General features: G+C 41.8%; 1 protein-coding gene across 1 annotated transcript; it reads right to left on the reverse strand.

Annotated features, from left to right (window-relative positions):
* Positions 1–5,906: 5,906 nt before the first annotated feature.
* On the reverse strand, positions 5,907–12,973 carry PSMA4 (proteasome 20S subunit alpha 4). The gene is made up of 9 exons (XM_058542168.1): positions 12,947–12,973; positions 11,229–11,250; positions 10,973–11,015; positions 10,531–10,693; positions 9,157–9,234; positions 8,756–8,844; positions 8,034–8,164; positions 7,388–7,511; positions 5,907–6,310 (listed from the first exon to the last, which is right to left on the reverse strand). The coding sequence occupies exons 2-9, from the start codon at positions 11,229–11,231 to the stop codon at positions 6,156–6,158; spliced, it is 786 nt and encodes a 261-aa protein (XP_058398151.1). The 5' UTR covers positions 11,232–11,250; positions 12,947–12,973; the 3' UTR covers positions 5,907–6,155.
* Between the last annotated feature and the right edge of the window lie 1,023 nt (positions 12,974–13,996).

Below are 13,996 nucleotides of genomic sequence, written 5' to 3' on the forward strand. Positions count from 1 at the left end.
GAGCTTTGGTTTTCTCAACTACATAATAGAAAGATTGCCTCTAAATCACTGAGCACGTACTAGGCCCTCAATAACTGAGGACTGTAATTATAATAAATGTTTTACCGGGTTGTGAGAATTAGCACTAGCAAATATAAAGTAACTGACACACACTGCTTCCTCAACAAATGATCACTTCTGCTCTGTTGTATAGAGAAACAGGGTTTTCTAAGGCTGCAAAATGCTTTACAAAAGCAATGAGAAAGAAAAAAAATATATATTTTAAATTTTCCTTTAAGGCTATTTTTAAATAGTTTGCCTATAATTTGTTAAAGTATATCAGCACAGTTAATCAGCATCTAAACTGGGCCAGTGAGATAAGTTAACAATGGCCAACTGGGCAAGATAGTATGGGCAATTTTTTATTTAATTTGTTTTGTATTTTCCAAAGTGAGCATGTGCTGCTTGTGTAATCAGAAAAAGTAAATTAGATTGTTTAGGACTCAGAAGACAATTTATCCTGGCTTCCCCCATTCTGTATGATTCTGAATTTTTCAGAATATGTTATTATATAAGGCTTTTGGGTATAGAATCAAAGACGGCCTTTCCTAGTGTTAGGCATAAAGGAACTTAGAGAAGAGAACCTTCCTGCCAACATGAAAGGAAGTGAAAATCCTCTCCAACTGTGAGACCTGCTTCAATGATAACTAACGAATTCATAGACATTTACTCAAATAGTCAATCCAGTTCCCATTTTTATTGGCCTCTTATAGGAGAAAAAAAGGGAAAGTAGACTCCTTTTAAAATCTGTATTGCTAATATGAACGTATGGTATAAAGATGGATTAAAAATAAACCAAGATATGACCCAGCAATTCCACTTCTAGGTATATACCCAAGAGAAATGAAACATATGTCCACACAAAAACTTTACATGAGTATTCATAGCAGCATTATTCATAATAGCCAAAAAATGGGAACAACCCTAATGTCCATCAAGTGATAAATAGATAAAAATAAATGTGGTATAATCATGCAATGGAATATTATTATGGAATATTTAACAAAAAGAAATGAATTCATGCTATTATTTCTCTCATCTGGTAAACAAAGAAATCAGTTACCAGTACATGCTACAACACAGATGAACCTTGAAAACACTACACTAAGTGAAGATGCCAGTCACAAAGGATCACATATTATACAATTCCATTTATATGAAATGTGCAGAATAGGCAAATTTGTATAGACAGAAAGTAGATTAGTGGTTGCCCAGGGCTGGGGGGGGGCACTTGGGGGTGATGGCAAAGTGGTGTGGACTTTCTTTTTGGGGTGAGGAAAATATTCTAAAATTGATTGTGCTGATGGTTGCACAACTCTGTGAATATACTAAAAGCCATTCAAGTGTATGCTTTAAATGAGTGAATTGTATGGTATATGAATCATATCTCAATAAGGCTATTATCAAAAAAATAACAAAAATAGATGAATAAATAAACCAAGAAAGGTAAATAGCTATCTTATTTCATATATTCTGAATTCATTCAAGAATGGACAATTCCCAATTAGTCTGAACAATGGAATTAAAGTTACATGATTAATTTAAATACTGCTTTTTAAAAATAGATACAGTTCTATTTTTTAAATTGTGCATGATAAAGGGATAAAACCACAAATTTACTAGAAGAATGTTTATATACTTTGGCATGGGTAATATCTTTATATGAATTATACTAACGAGAACTACATGAACACAAAAAATCCTTCAGTATAGCAGCATCAAAAACAAAATAAAAAGGCAAATGCTAAAATGGAAAAACTTTTGTAACACAGATGACAAAAAGCTATCCTTAACAGAGCTCATAAATGAATTTTTAGCAAGTTAAGTGCTCTGATAGAAAATTGGGTAAAAGAGATGGACAGACTGCACAAAAGAATACAAGTGAACAATATCTGGAAAAAAAAAGTGTTTGACATGGTTTTACTCCCTGTGTAATGTGCAGTGTTGTTTATAGAGTTCTTCCCTAACAGGGATATTAGTCTCTACTTGGTCTCAGGCCAAAGGAACAATAACAAAAAAGACATTAGGAAATTTTAAGATAGTTCATCATGTTCACTTAATACCATTTTAGAGTTAGAGACCCTAGTCATCCTCTATTCCTTCTGTCTCACCCCTCACTCTATGGGAGCCTTCCTTCCTCTCTGTTCCCTTTACCACCATCTTAGACTCTCATCCTTCCTTGCCTGTTTTGTTTTGTTTTTTTGCTGAGGAAGATTTGCCCTGAGCTAACATCTGTTGCCAATCTTCCTCCTTTGATTTTTTTGCTTGAGGAAGATTCGCCCTGAGTAACATCTGTGTCAATCATCCTCTATTTTGTATGTGGGTCGCCACCACAACATGACTGACAAGTGGTGTGGGTCTGCACCAGGGTTCCAAACCCCAGAACCCTGCCCCCCAAAGTGGAGCACACCGAACTTTAACCACTACGCCCCCACGGGGCCAGCCCCCTCACCTGTTTTGGTAGCCTCCTAAGTGGTCTTCCTGCCTTCTGTCTCTTCCTACCTAATCCATCTTCTGGACTCCAAGAGTTCGAGTGTAATTTTTTCTCCCATTCACTCAAAAATCTCAGCGGCCTCTGTGTTGCATAGAGCACAAACTCCAAGATCTGTGAAGCTGTCTTCTCTTCTTAGTGCACATTTCCAACTTCATGTCTTGTCACTGCTCATCTTCCCCCAACAAGCTATGCTCTAGCTCTGCTCAGCTACTGGGTTTCCATAGAAATGTGAACCATTTCCATTGCCAGACCTTTGCACGTGCAGTTCCTTCTGCCTTTCCTCCCTAGCCTCAGTATACAGTCACCTGGAGTCTAGCACATCCTTCATATTATTAAGTAGCTGATTACAGCCCTGCCTTTTCTGCAAGACTGCACGTCAGGAGCTGAGGACATGTCTTACTCAACCACAAATCCTCGTCACTTAAAATTACCAGGAACATGGCAAATATAAAGAAATAAAGAAATGAATCCGCTTTCTGATTTTTTTTCAGAATGTGGAATATTTTTGCACTGCTACGACAAATACTTTCATGGAACTTTCAAAGTGCTAGACTATAAATTCCAAAGTCTTGCTTATTTTCTGAGTAAGAAAAACACCAGAAGTAAAATTATACACAGGAACGCATGATTTTTTTAATCACAGGATTCATTTTTAAAAGCATGGTTTGTAACTCACCAAAATGAAATCAACTCAAGATTTTGATTTTAAAGTTTGACGTAAGATTTAAAACTTCTAGCTCTTTGCTTTCCTATTTATTTCTATCAAGGTGCTCAGGCGCTGGTAGTGGCCCTGTGAGAACCCACGAGTGTCGCCCAGATGAGAGAATGAAATGCTTGCTATCTGCCAAGGCTACATTTGGGATGCATCAGGCAACACCCTGGAAAACAGAGGGCTCTGTAATCCAGGGCTAAAAATATACCACACAGCAGAGGAAAATGAGGCTGGGTGAGAATCTATGCCAGGAGTCAGCCCGAGAGCAGGAAAAAAAAAAAAGAACAGTTATAGAGTAGCCCCCGTCCCACACCCACCTTTTGCTTTTTCCCCACAGTATGAAATTATTTCAACAAAAGGGTGAATATGTTGAAATTTGTCCATTGTGAGGGTCAAGTTCTGAAGGCTTGCTCTTAATGTGGTGGTGAAATATGCTAGCCTCTCTTAACCAATACAGCCTTTGAGGTTGTCATAACCTTAGGAAACAGTGTTAAAGGGGTGGTCAGAATATAGAAAGCCCACCAGTTCTACTGATCTGGATGGAAAAGGGGTGTATTCTAGGATTTGACTCCTGCATGTAAAGGGCCACTATTCATTCATCAATATTTGTTGCCTAATATGTGCCAGTTTCTGTTCTAGGTACTGGAAAATAACTGTTGAATGCAACAAAAGTCCTTGCTCCGGAAACGTATATCCCAGTGGGGTGGACGGGAAGTAAACAGATGGTGATGAGTGCTATGGAGAAAAACTCAGCAGGGTGAAGGAGAATGTGAGTGTGGGGAGTAGACTGCTCCTTTATAGAAAGTAGCCAAATAAGGTGACATTCAAGCAGGGACCTGGAAGAGCTGAGGGAGCGAGTAGATATTCCCAGGGAAAGAGCATTCCCAGAACAGAGGGATTGGTAAGTATAAAGGCCCTGGGATGGAAGAGGGCTTGGTGTTTCAAGGAACAAGGGGGCTCATTCAGATGAACAAAATGAGGAAGGGAGGATATGATGTAAGACAAGGTAGCAGTGGGGCAAGAACACAGGGCACCTTGTAAGCCAGTGTAAAGAATTTGGCTTTTACTAAGATGGGAATCCATTGGAGAGTTTTGAGCCAAGCAGTAACACAATCTTATATTTTGAAAGGATCACTCTGGCTGCTGTGTTGAGAATTGACTGTAGGGAAGGAACTGGAAGCAGGGAGACCAGTTGAGAGGCTGTTGCAATAGTCCAAGTGAGAATGTGGTGTGGACTAGAGTCCCTGCAGTGTAAATGGTTGGATTCTGGAAATATTCTGGAGATAGATAAAGCCAACAGGATTTATCAGTTCAATTCTCCACCTACCTCTACTTCTGTGCAGAGCAAGACTGTCACTTTAAGATGTACAGTTGATCCTCATTGTTTACAGGTTCTACATTTGCAAATTTGCCTACTCACTAAAATTGACCTGTAACCCCCAAATCTAGAGCCTCAGTGCTCTCCAGGTGATTCCAACAAGCAGCAAAGTGCTTCTCAAACTTTAGTATGTATTACAAACACACGCAAAGCTTGTTAAAACAGATTGCTGAGATTTTTATTCAGAAGGCCTGGGACAGGTTGCCAGAATTTGCATTTCTAGCAAACTCCCAGGTGATGCTGAAGCTGTCCATCCACAGACCACACTTCTCAGTAGCACTGCTCTGTAGCCCTTCTATCAGAGGACTCTATAGTGACAGCAACCTAAGAGAACTCGGGTTGAGCAAAGCTCAGCAATGGAGCCCCCTTCAGCCAAACCTGAACTGTTCTCATCTCTTGGTTCCACCTTTCCTCTGTGGCCTTCACTTCTCCTGCACACTAGTTCCACGTGGCTTGGGCTGCTGGCTGTGGGCAGCCTCAGTCCCAGCTGCAGGATCCTCAGCCTTCTTTCCTCACACCATTCTGGCTTGGCTCAGCCCACCTGTTCATTCTCAAACCAATCCCTGGAGACAGAGACGGGTAATCTGGCCAGCCTGAATGTGCCCACCTTTGTGAAAGGAGTGGGGGCCTCTGATGACAGACCTACCTGGACTACCTGGAGTAAAGGGGAGGAAAACCAGAGGGTAAAATCCACAGCCTAGAGGAATGATAAACTCAAGACAGTGGCGCTCTCTCAGCGGTAGAAGGGAAGAGAGGAATGACCTCAGAGGGACACACAAGGGGCTTCAGAAGTCCTGGTTAATTTGTTTCTGAAGCTCAGTAGTGGGTCCACAGAGGTTTCATTTTAATTACGCCTTTCATGATTTATTAGTTATTTATGGGCACATGTATGTATGTGCGCACACACAAAATTTTTAAGCATGCATAGCTACTCTGTCCAGTATGAACATCCACCAATATCAAAGGCTGGAACACCTAAAAAAGGAATGTGATCCTTGTTTCACTGGATAGGCCTCATCTGAAATTACCCTGTCAGAGGCCTAGAGAAGGGCAGCTCTCCGTTTTGCTCGAGTTGGGCTACAGGTTCTCGAAGATGGCAGGGGAACGACAGCAAAGGAAATGTTCAGTGTACAACTCCCATCTTTCTCTTTGTATGATGTTTATACTTCTGTCAATTTTGACATCTTATTTAAAAGTAACTGCAAGGGCTGCCACAGTAGAAAGAAAGCATGAAAAGAAGACCATGGCCCTATTATTGCTACAGAGAATTTTTTTCTTCACCATTTCCATTCTTTCTAAATTTTATTCAAAAAAAAGGTGAGGGGATTAAGATGTCCATGAAGAATAATCATCATTACAATGAAGAATTCAATTGGACAGAAATAACAAGGACCCAATTCAGTTGGCACTGTCCTATTTTCCCACAAGTTAAAAAAAAAAAAAAATCAAAGCTTTCTCCGTGTGGAAGAGTAGGACAAATTTTACACTGAAATGGTGCCCTCAGTGAGTCATAAAATCCCTTATTTTGTCTTCTATTTCTCCTTTTCCTTCTGTTCTTTTTCTTTCTTCTCACGCTCAGCTTTAGCTTCTTCTTCTTCATGTTTTTTGATCAACTGTTCCACTTCCTTTTGTTTGAGAACCCTGATGACTGTCTTTCCATTCTCTCTCGTTAGTGTAGCAATTTCCACTAAAAGCAAACACACACATTTGAATTATAGGAAGGTATACTGAGCAAACAAACTTAATATCTTCGATCTTGCTATGTTTCGATTAACATTTTTACTTAAATATCTTCCTCCTCCTCACCCATCCCAACTTTCTTAGCTGCCATTTTGTCACTCTCTTGGAAAAAGTACCAATAGCCAAATGCTCTAGCTGGCCTGCTATTAGCTGCACTGACCAGAAGGAACCACAATTTCCTTGTTGGAACCTCTGGAGGCTCAGCCAGAATCTTCAACCAGTAATCACACCTATTTTTTAGACTTTTCAAAACAAAGGCATGAAGAATAGCTTCTGTGGCTATGGACAAGAAAAGCAGACTAATATCAAAAGGAGAAGGAAATTCTTCAGTAGAGGAAACTGAGAATTATCCCTTGAAATCAGGCAGAAGTAGATGCAGAAGGCAATCTGCAAGTAAAAGCCATTTTCTAAGGGACACCAGGAGCTAAGTTATCCTAAACCAAATATGTTAATTTACCACAATTTTTGAAAAACATTATTTAGAAATATTAGTTTATATGGTCATATAACTTAAGCTAAATAAAGCATTCAAAACTGCAAACACGGGCTTAAGAGATCAGTAGATTGAGAAGAACAGGAGAGGGTACAACTCACATAAATGTTTCATCTCTGAAAAAGTACACACATTATACATATGTATAAATATATAACTACATATATATTCTTTATCATATATACACACGAGCATAGATACCACTGTCAAGAAGTCAATGAGGTAATCATTAACTAAAAGTAGCATGGCTCAGATCTCTAACTATGAATATTGAGAATATTCAGGCTCAAGTCCTTAAGCTTGAAATGTAGTATGGAATTGTGGCTCCACAACTTATCAATGTTGACCCTGGTCAAGTCACTGAACCTCATTAAGCCCTAGTGTCCTCATTTAGGAAATAGGTGTAAGGCCACCGAACTCATAAGGTACTGTTTCAATGAACTAAGACAATATGTTAAAGGCCTAACACAGTAGCTGCTCAATCAATTTCCTCACTCGAGCAAATAAATTAGAGGCGAGGACGTAAATTACCCTTTTCAGCAGAGAGTTTGCTAACATCCATGGTCTTGTTTAAGACTTTGATAGCTAGAGCAAGTGCTGACTTCAGTGTCATTTCTCCTTCTTTGTAGTCTTGTTTTAACATTGACACAGCTGCCTACAAAACATAAAGAAGAATTAACATAGAGAAGTTCCTTTAAGCATTTGCATTTTCTAGGAATATGGGTCAGTCAGAAGAATAACGCCTGAATTATTATTGGCATTATAACCAACATAAACAATTTTGATGGCAGGGAGCGTAGACATGGGATGGGGTGAGAAGGGGGAGTGCTGATGCTGTATGAATGGAGTCTTTAACCTGGGGTCCTCAGATCTCGAAGAGATCCATGGTACAATTCAGGGGGGGGGGTCTATGAACTAGGATGTGAAAAAAATTACATCTTATTTTCACAACTTCTAATTGAAAATTAGTATTTCCTCTAATTATAAACACAGGCAATAACCCCCAATAGTATTAGCAGAACTTACAACTTCATCACCAATACAAATCACACATATTTTTGTATCACATTAAGGTTGTTGCAGGTATCTTAAAACACTGTTTATATTCACCACTACTTCAAAATTATAGTCATTATTAATCTTTTGCTAGATTTTACAGCACCACAAAAATACTCACAGCGCTATTATTTCCAATGCATGTGGCTTTCCATCCCCCATAATTTCCACTAGGGTCACTCTGATAGAGCTGAAAGCCATAGTGCTTATCCCAGCCAATATATAGCAACGAAACACCAAAGGGACGTTTTCCTTTAACAAAGGAAAAAAGAAAGTCAAACATAACAATCTAAATTTAGTATCACTAAAGTTACTTGAGCTCAGTGAATGTGGCTAAACCCTTTTCTGTGAAGTTAGGCATTCATAAACTGCTTTGTGTTCTGGCTACCACAGACAAGCTCCATCAAAAATTCTGCTTTTGTTTCTAGGATTTGGACACAGCCCGAAAAGGGAATAAAGACACAGAGGACCAGTGCTGAATTTCATTATTATGTAAAAAGCAGTTTGTTTCCAGATTTGAAAATGTTATTTTGGCCTTTCAATAGTCTATTTTTTTTGTTTTGAGGAGGATTGGCCCTGCACTAACATCTGTTGCCAATCTTCCTCTTTTTCTTTTTTCTCCCCAAAGCCCCAGTACACAGTTGTGTATCATAGTTGTAGAGTTCAATAGTCTATTAATAAATCGTATGGTAATCTACACAGTGGAAGCCAGTTAGTTCATGAAGCAGGAATGTATGAGAAGTGTTTACTTATTTAATTTTCAATTTCTTTTTACTGTCTCAAAAAAGCTATGACTCACAAAATAAAAACTTTCTGGAATAAAATTCTCAAAAATTTCAGTACCTCCAAACTGTGTATAAGCTTGTTTGATATCACACAGTGCTGTAACCAACTGCTCACAAGGAATTGGCTCCTGATACTGCAATAAATACCTAGGATAAAGAGATTGGCATATTAACAGTTTTCTCTAAAACACAGATACACTCTAAGCAAAATACCTTCTGAAAAGAAATCTACGCCATGATGACAAAATAATAGTCACCTGTAATTTGAAGGGGGGAGGGCATGTCAACATCCTAATATCCCTAGAGTAAATAACAATTTACAAGTTTGGTTTATTAAAAAAAACCTGTGATTTTCAAATAATAGATTTTTAATAACTTTAATCTTTGCAAAAAATGAGTTTTTCTTAGAAACATCAAAACTAATTTATATATCATCAATTACACTATTTATGACCATACCTTTGAGCAATGAGCCTCAGTTCATTAGTCAGAACATTAGCATCAGAAGTTATGCCTGCCACACTGCAAGCCATGTCCCTTGAAGAAACGAAAGATATTGATCTGTCAGCAGGGAAGCTGTTTGCGAGAGGTATTTACAAGTATGTAAAAGCACTAAGCTCTATTAGAAATTCACTATGCTTGCTTCACAGCTGCTACACCTCCAAACCAAAACTACAGATGTTTTATTTTTATAGACTTTCAACTTGATGTCATTCAATTTGAAAGATAAACAAGTGCACCCTTAGGTTCTTCAATAGATGTATTTATCATAATCACCCTGTGAACAGGGCAAGAGAATGAACACTAAGAAGCTAAAGGAAATCCAGAGAAGATTCAGCAACAAAGAAGCAGCAAAAGATTTTGCCAGACTCGAAAACAGGCTACCCCATGCTCTTGGGTAATAAGTACTCTCACCTCCTAGGCCTGGCTTGATGGCGGTAAGGGTGAGGGGACCTGAGGGCAGGAGATTTTCCAAGCCTTCCTTTATAAGAAGGTCCAGGGCTAGGCTCATACTAGGGGTACATATCCTTTCTTTGCCCCCTGTTCCCTGGGGCTGCCCTGGCTTTCCCTCAGCCTAGATACCCTCTGTCACTATGCCTAGGCAAGCCTGACAGCTGCTGAGTGGGCCCAACAGTGACTCTGTGGAGGTATGACACTTCCTCCAAGTGTACCAAAAAGGCCCTATCCCCAGCATTCACTAGGCCCACCATGGCAGCAAAAGTCTCTCATCAGCAAATCTAGCTCTCTGCTAGCTGCAAAGCCTTGCACACCCAACTATAACAGAAACTTCACCAAGTGTACAGGGCTTGGCTAAACTGTTCCCAGACCTTCAGGAGGCCTGTTCTTTGGTAAGATTCAGTATAATTCAAAAAATTCCTGAGTAGCCATTCTAAACAATACTTTGAGGGTCTGCTGTATGCCAGACACAGTGCTAGTTTATTTCATTTCATTAAATTGCCACAACCACTCTAGTAGGCTCTGAGGTCCAGAGATGTCAAACAATTGGTGCAAGGTCACACTGCTTGTATCAGTAGAGCTTGGATTTAACTCAAATCTGTGTGACTACCAAGGGTATGATCCTATCACTACACAATGCTGTTTCTCCACTAAGTGCCTGGCCTACCACTTAAAAAGAATAACACATGGTCCTAGGCCTCAAGGAGGTTTCAAGCAAAATAAATTAAAAGCAAAACCTTGCACAAGTAAAAACACAATAATCTGTTCACTTCAATTCTACCACGTCACATGGAACAGCCCTGCCCAAATATGTGAGATCCCACTTATGTGAGCAAGTGAGATATTTTCAACTCTCTTCCCTAAGATCTCACTTACTCATTGAGTTTATAAATTTTTTCAGAAAAAAAGACTTCATCAAGAAGCTTGTGGATGTTGCGTCTCTCTGCTGCAAGCAAAACACCATCGTTTGCTAAAATTCCCAAACAGGTGCCTGCATGTCCAATAGCTTCCATGGCATATTCGACTTGGTACAAGCGACCTACAAAACACAAGAATGAGAAACCAAGACTATCCTCTGTGCTCTTGCACCACTGGTCTAAGAGAAATCAGCAGAGACACTGGCAGGCTACAAACGCGAGTCCCACTTTTACTCTTCTATGATGCACGTAACCAACCTGGTGACTATAACTACTTCCAAGTACAAAAAAGATGAACAACTTAGCAACTACAAAAAAAGTTTCCAGATTTTTTGCCCCCTAAAAATCAAACACTTTAAAAACTTTTGTATTTGAGACAGATTAAACAATTCCTATTTTACCTTCTGGAGAAAATATAGTAGTCCTCGAGTCATATCTTCGAGACTGCAAAGGAAAAACATACAAATGATTCTTACCCACTGAAGCCCACAAATCATCTTATAAAACACATCCTGGTACACAAAGTTCAGTGTGTGGGAGGAAAATGATAAACAAGACATCATTCCAGCTCTTTTTCCTTCCAATTCAATTTTCTCAATGAGAAACAAGCAATATAATTTATCAGGCAACAGCTTATTGGCATGTGTATTAACTCACCATGTTTTCTGAACTTTAGTTCCTGTAAAAAGAAAACAGGCCATTATTAAAATGAAACTTACAACTTAAAAAGCATTTCCTGACTTAAAAAAAACATCTGTTCTGTTCACTCCCTTCATTCAGCTAACATTTACCGTACACCTGCTAAGTGCACCAGGCTCTATGCTAGCGCTAGAACACCAGGATGGGTATGACCAATGCCTGTCCTGAAGAGCTCACAGTCTGGTAGTTGGGGGAGGGAGGCAGACATAGACAGACAATTATAAAGCAACGTGGAAACAGAGGCACCAAGGCTGGAGTGAGAAGAGGATGGAGATAATCAAGAAAGTATTTTTTGAGAAATTAGTACAGAAAATGAGTCCAAATTGGCGATGGGAGAGGCAGAAATAAGGTTGAGAACCTTTAGGTCTAAGAGGAAGAACAGTGGAAGCGAGAACAGAAGGGCTCCAGGCCCTTCCAGGCAGAGGAGAAAGCTTGAGCAAAGGGTACTGTGGCAGGATTGCTCAATGGGCAACAGACAAATTGCTGAGGCAAAAAAAAAAAAAAAAGGAAAGAAGGGGTCGGCCAGTGGAGCAGTTAACTGCGGGCATCCCGCTTCCCTGGCCCTGATGTCATGGGTTCAGATCCCAGGCACTCACAGATGTATCGCTTGTCAGGCCATGCTGTGGCCGGGTCCCATATAAAGTAGAGAAAGATGGGCACGGATGTTAGCCCACAGCCAATCTTCCTCAGCAAAACAAAAAAGAGGAGGATTGGCATTGGATGTTAGCTCAGGGCTGATCTTCCTCAACAATAAAAAAAGAAGAAAATAAAGAAGCTAGAGAGCTAAGCGAGTATCAGACCATGTAGAGCCTTGAATGCCAAGTTAAGAGGCTTAGGTTTTCTCCAGAAGAGTGATACGAGGTCCTGAACTATAGGGGTGGGGGTAGGGGGGCTGTCGGTAATCTTCGGCATCAGTACTATTCCTGCAAAAGACAGCAGTGGGGCTCAACGTGCTTTAGTCGAAAAACCAAACCTCAGACTCCAAAGCCCATTTTCCCAAATACCGGAACATCGGCAATTAAGCCTAGAAAGATAAGCAGGGATCAGGTCCTGAAGGGCCTGCGCGCCCAGGTAAAAACGGTGAATTTTATCTCTTTTAAGCAATGGGGCTCCACCGAATGATTCTGGGCGGAAGAGCTGTCTGGCATTTTGGAAAGATCACTCAGGCTGGTGAGAGACTGGAGGCAGGCTGACCAGTCATGAGGCGCCTGCGCTAGGCAGGTGAAAGGTAAGGACGGCCCGGAGCAGAGAAGCCGGGAGGGCAGACAGAGGAGCCCCGCCGTGGGGTTCTGACTCGCGCGCAAACACAACTTTCTCTTCTCCACGCCTGACGCCGGGCACGGCCCGATTTGAGTTCACGCGCACCTCCAGCGGCGCTCACTCTCACGACCGGGGCTCTTCCAGGGACGGAAGCCGCCCGACCCCTCCGTCCCGCCCACCAGCCCCACCGCTGGCGCATCCCTGGCCCCGCCGTGCCAGCCGGGAAGCCCGACGGCGGCCGGCCGGGGCCAGGCCCGCGGCCGGACCGTCACGGAGGAGGCGGGTGCACAGTCATCGTGCCCACGGCTCCTCGGCGGCGGCTGCAGGCCGGGACCTGCTCTGTCATGACGCTCACGACCCCCGCCCGAAGGGAGAGCGGCCAGGCGTCCGCGGGCCCCCAGGGGGCAAAGGCTCACCGGAGGAAAGACACTGAACAGTTCAGAGCGCTTGACTCCTCGACAGAAACCCCACCGCCGCACCCCGCGCGTCCGCCGCTAATATGGCCCCCGCGCATGCGCAGAACCACCCCCGGGGGGGGCGGGGCAGCCGGAGACGCGGAAGTCCTCCGGGGGCGGAGCGGGAATCAGCTGCCCTCGTGGGAGTTGGGGAATTTGGGTGATGGCTGTTGGTGGGGATTTTCAGCCCGTCAGGGGGGTCCTGTAGCATGGGGACGAGGGCCGGAAGACCCTAGCCGAGGAGAAAGTGGAATTATAGCTAATTTCCCTCTCCTACGCTTTGCGCTCTATTTTCACTTTCGCTTTCACTTGCTCTTCGCTATCGTTCAGTCATTGATCTAGGGTAGCAATAGTGTGGACCGCCTATTAATTGCTTACTATTCCTGCCCTGTTCTCAAAATGGTCCCAAGCACATCAGACTTTACCCTTCATCCTGCCTTTTCTCATCATCTCCCTTCTTGAATCTGGCTTCCACTTTTATTGTTGATACATGCATTTTTGGACCTATAAAGCAAATTATAATGGGGTTCACATCTTCGGGAGAACTTTCACCTTGGTCTCCTCCTCTGCCTATCCCCTTGTCAGAATATCCCTGTCCAACCTAGTTAACGCAGTACACTACCATCACCACACACACACAGCAATTGATCTTCTTTACTGAAATTGTCATGTTTCTTTGTTTATGTGTTCATTATCCACCTCTCCACTCTTTCTTATCTGGCTTCAGTTCCTATGTAAACTATTTACTATTCATGTTTAAGTTTCTTCGGGCTAGAAGGTTGACTAGCTCTGGTTTAATGTGAAGTCATTTGCTCACAGTGTCCTCCAAGAAGAGGCCCAGAGGGCAGGGACTTTGTCCTCTTCATGTTGGGTGCAAAATTGTTACTGGGGGATCTGGGATTTAAAAAGGAGGTAGCCTGGGAATGAGTTGTGTTCTGAGGTCTCTCCTGTCATTTCTGCTTCCCAGGCACACAGGGAGGTGAGCCAAGGCAAAATGGCAAAAGGCCACAG

Source organism: Diceros bicornis, chromosome 5 (assembly GCF_020826845.1).
Source record: "Diceros bicornis minor isolate mBicDic1 chromosome 5, mDicBic1.mat.cur, whole genome shotgun sequence".
NCBI lineage: Eukaryota > Metazoa > Chordata > Mammalia > Perissodactyla > Rhinocerotidae > Diceros > Diceros bicornis.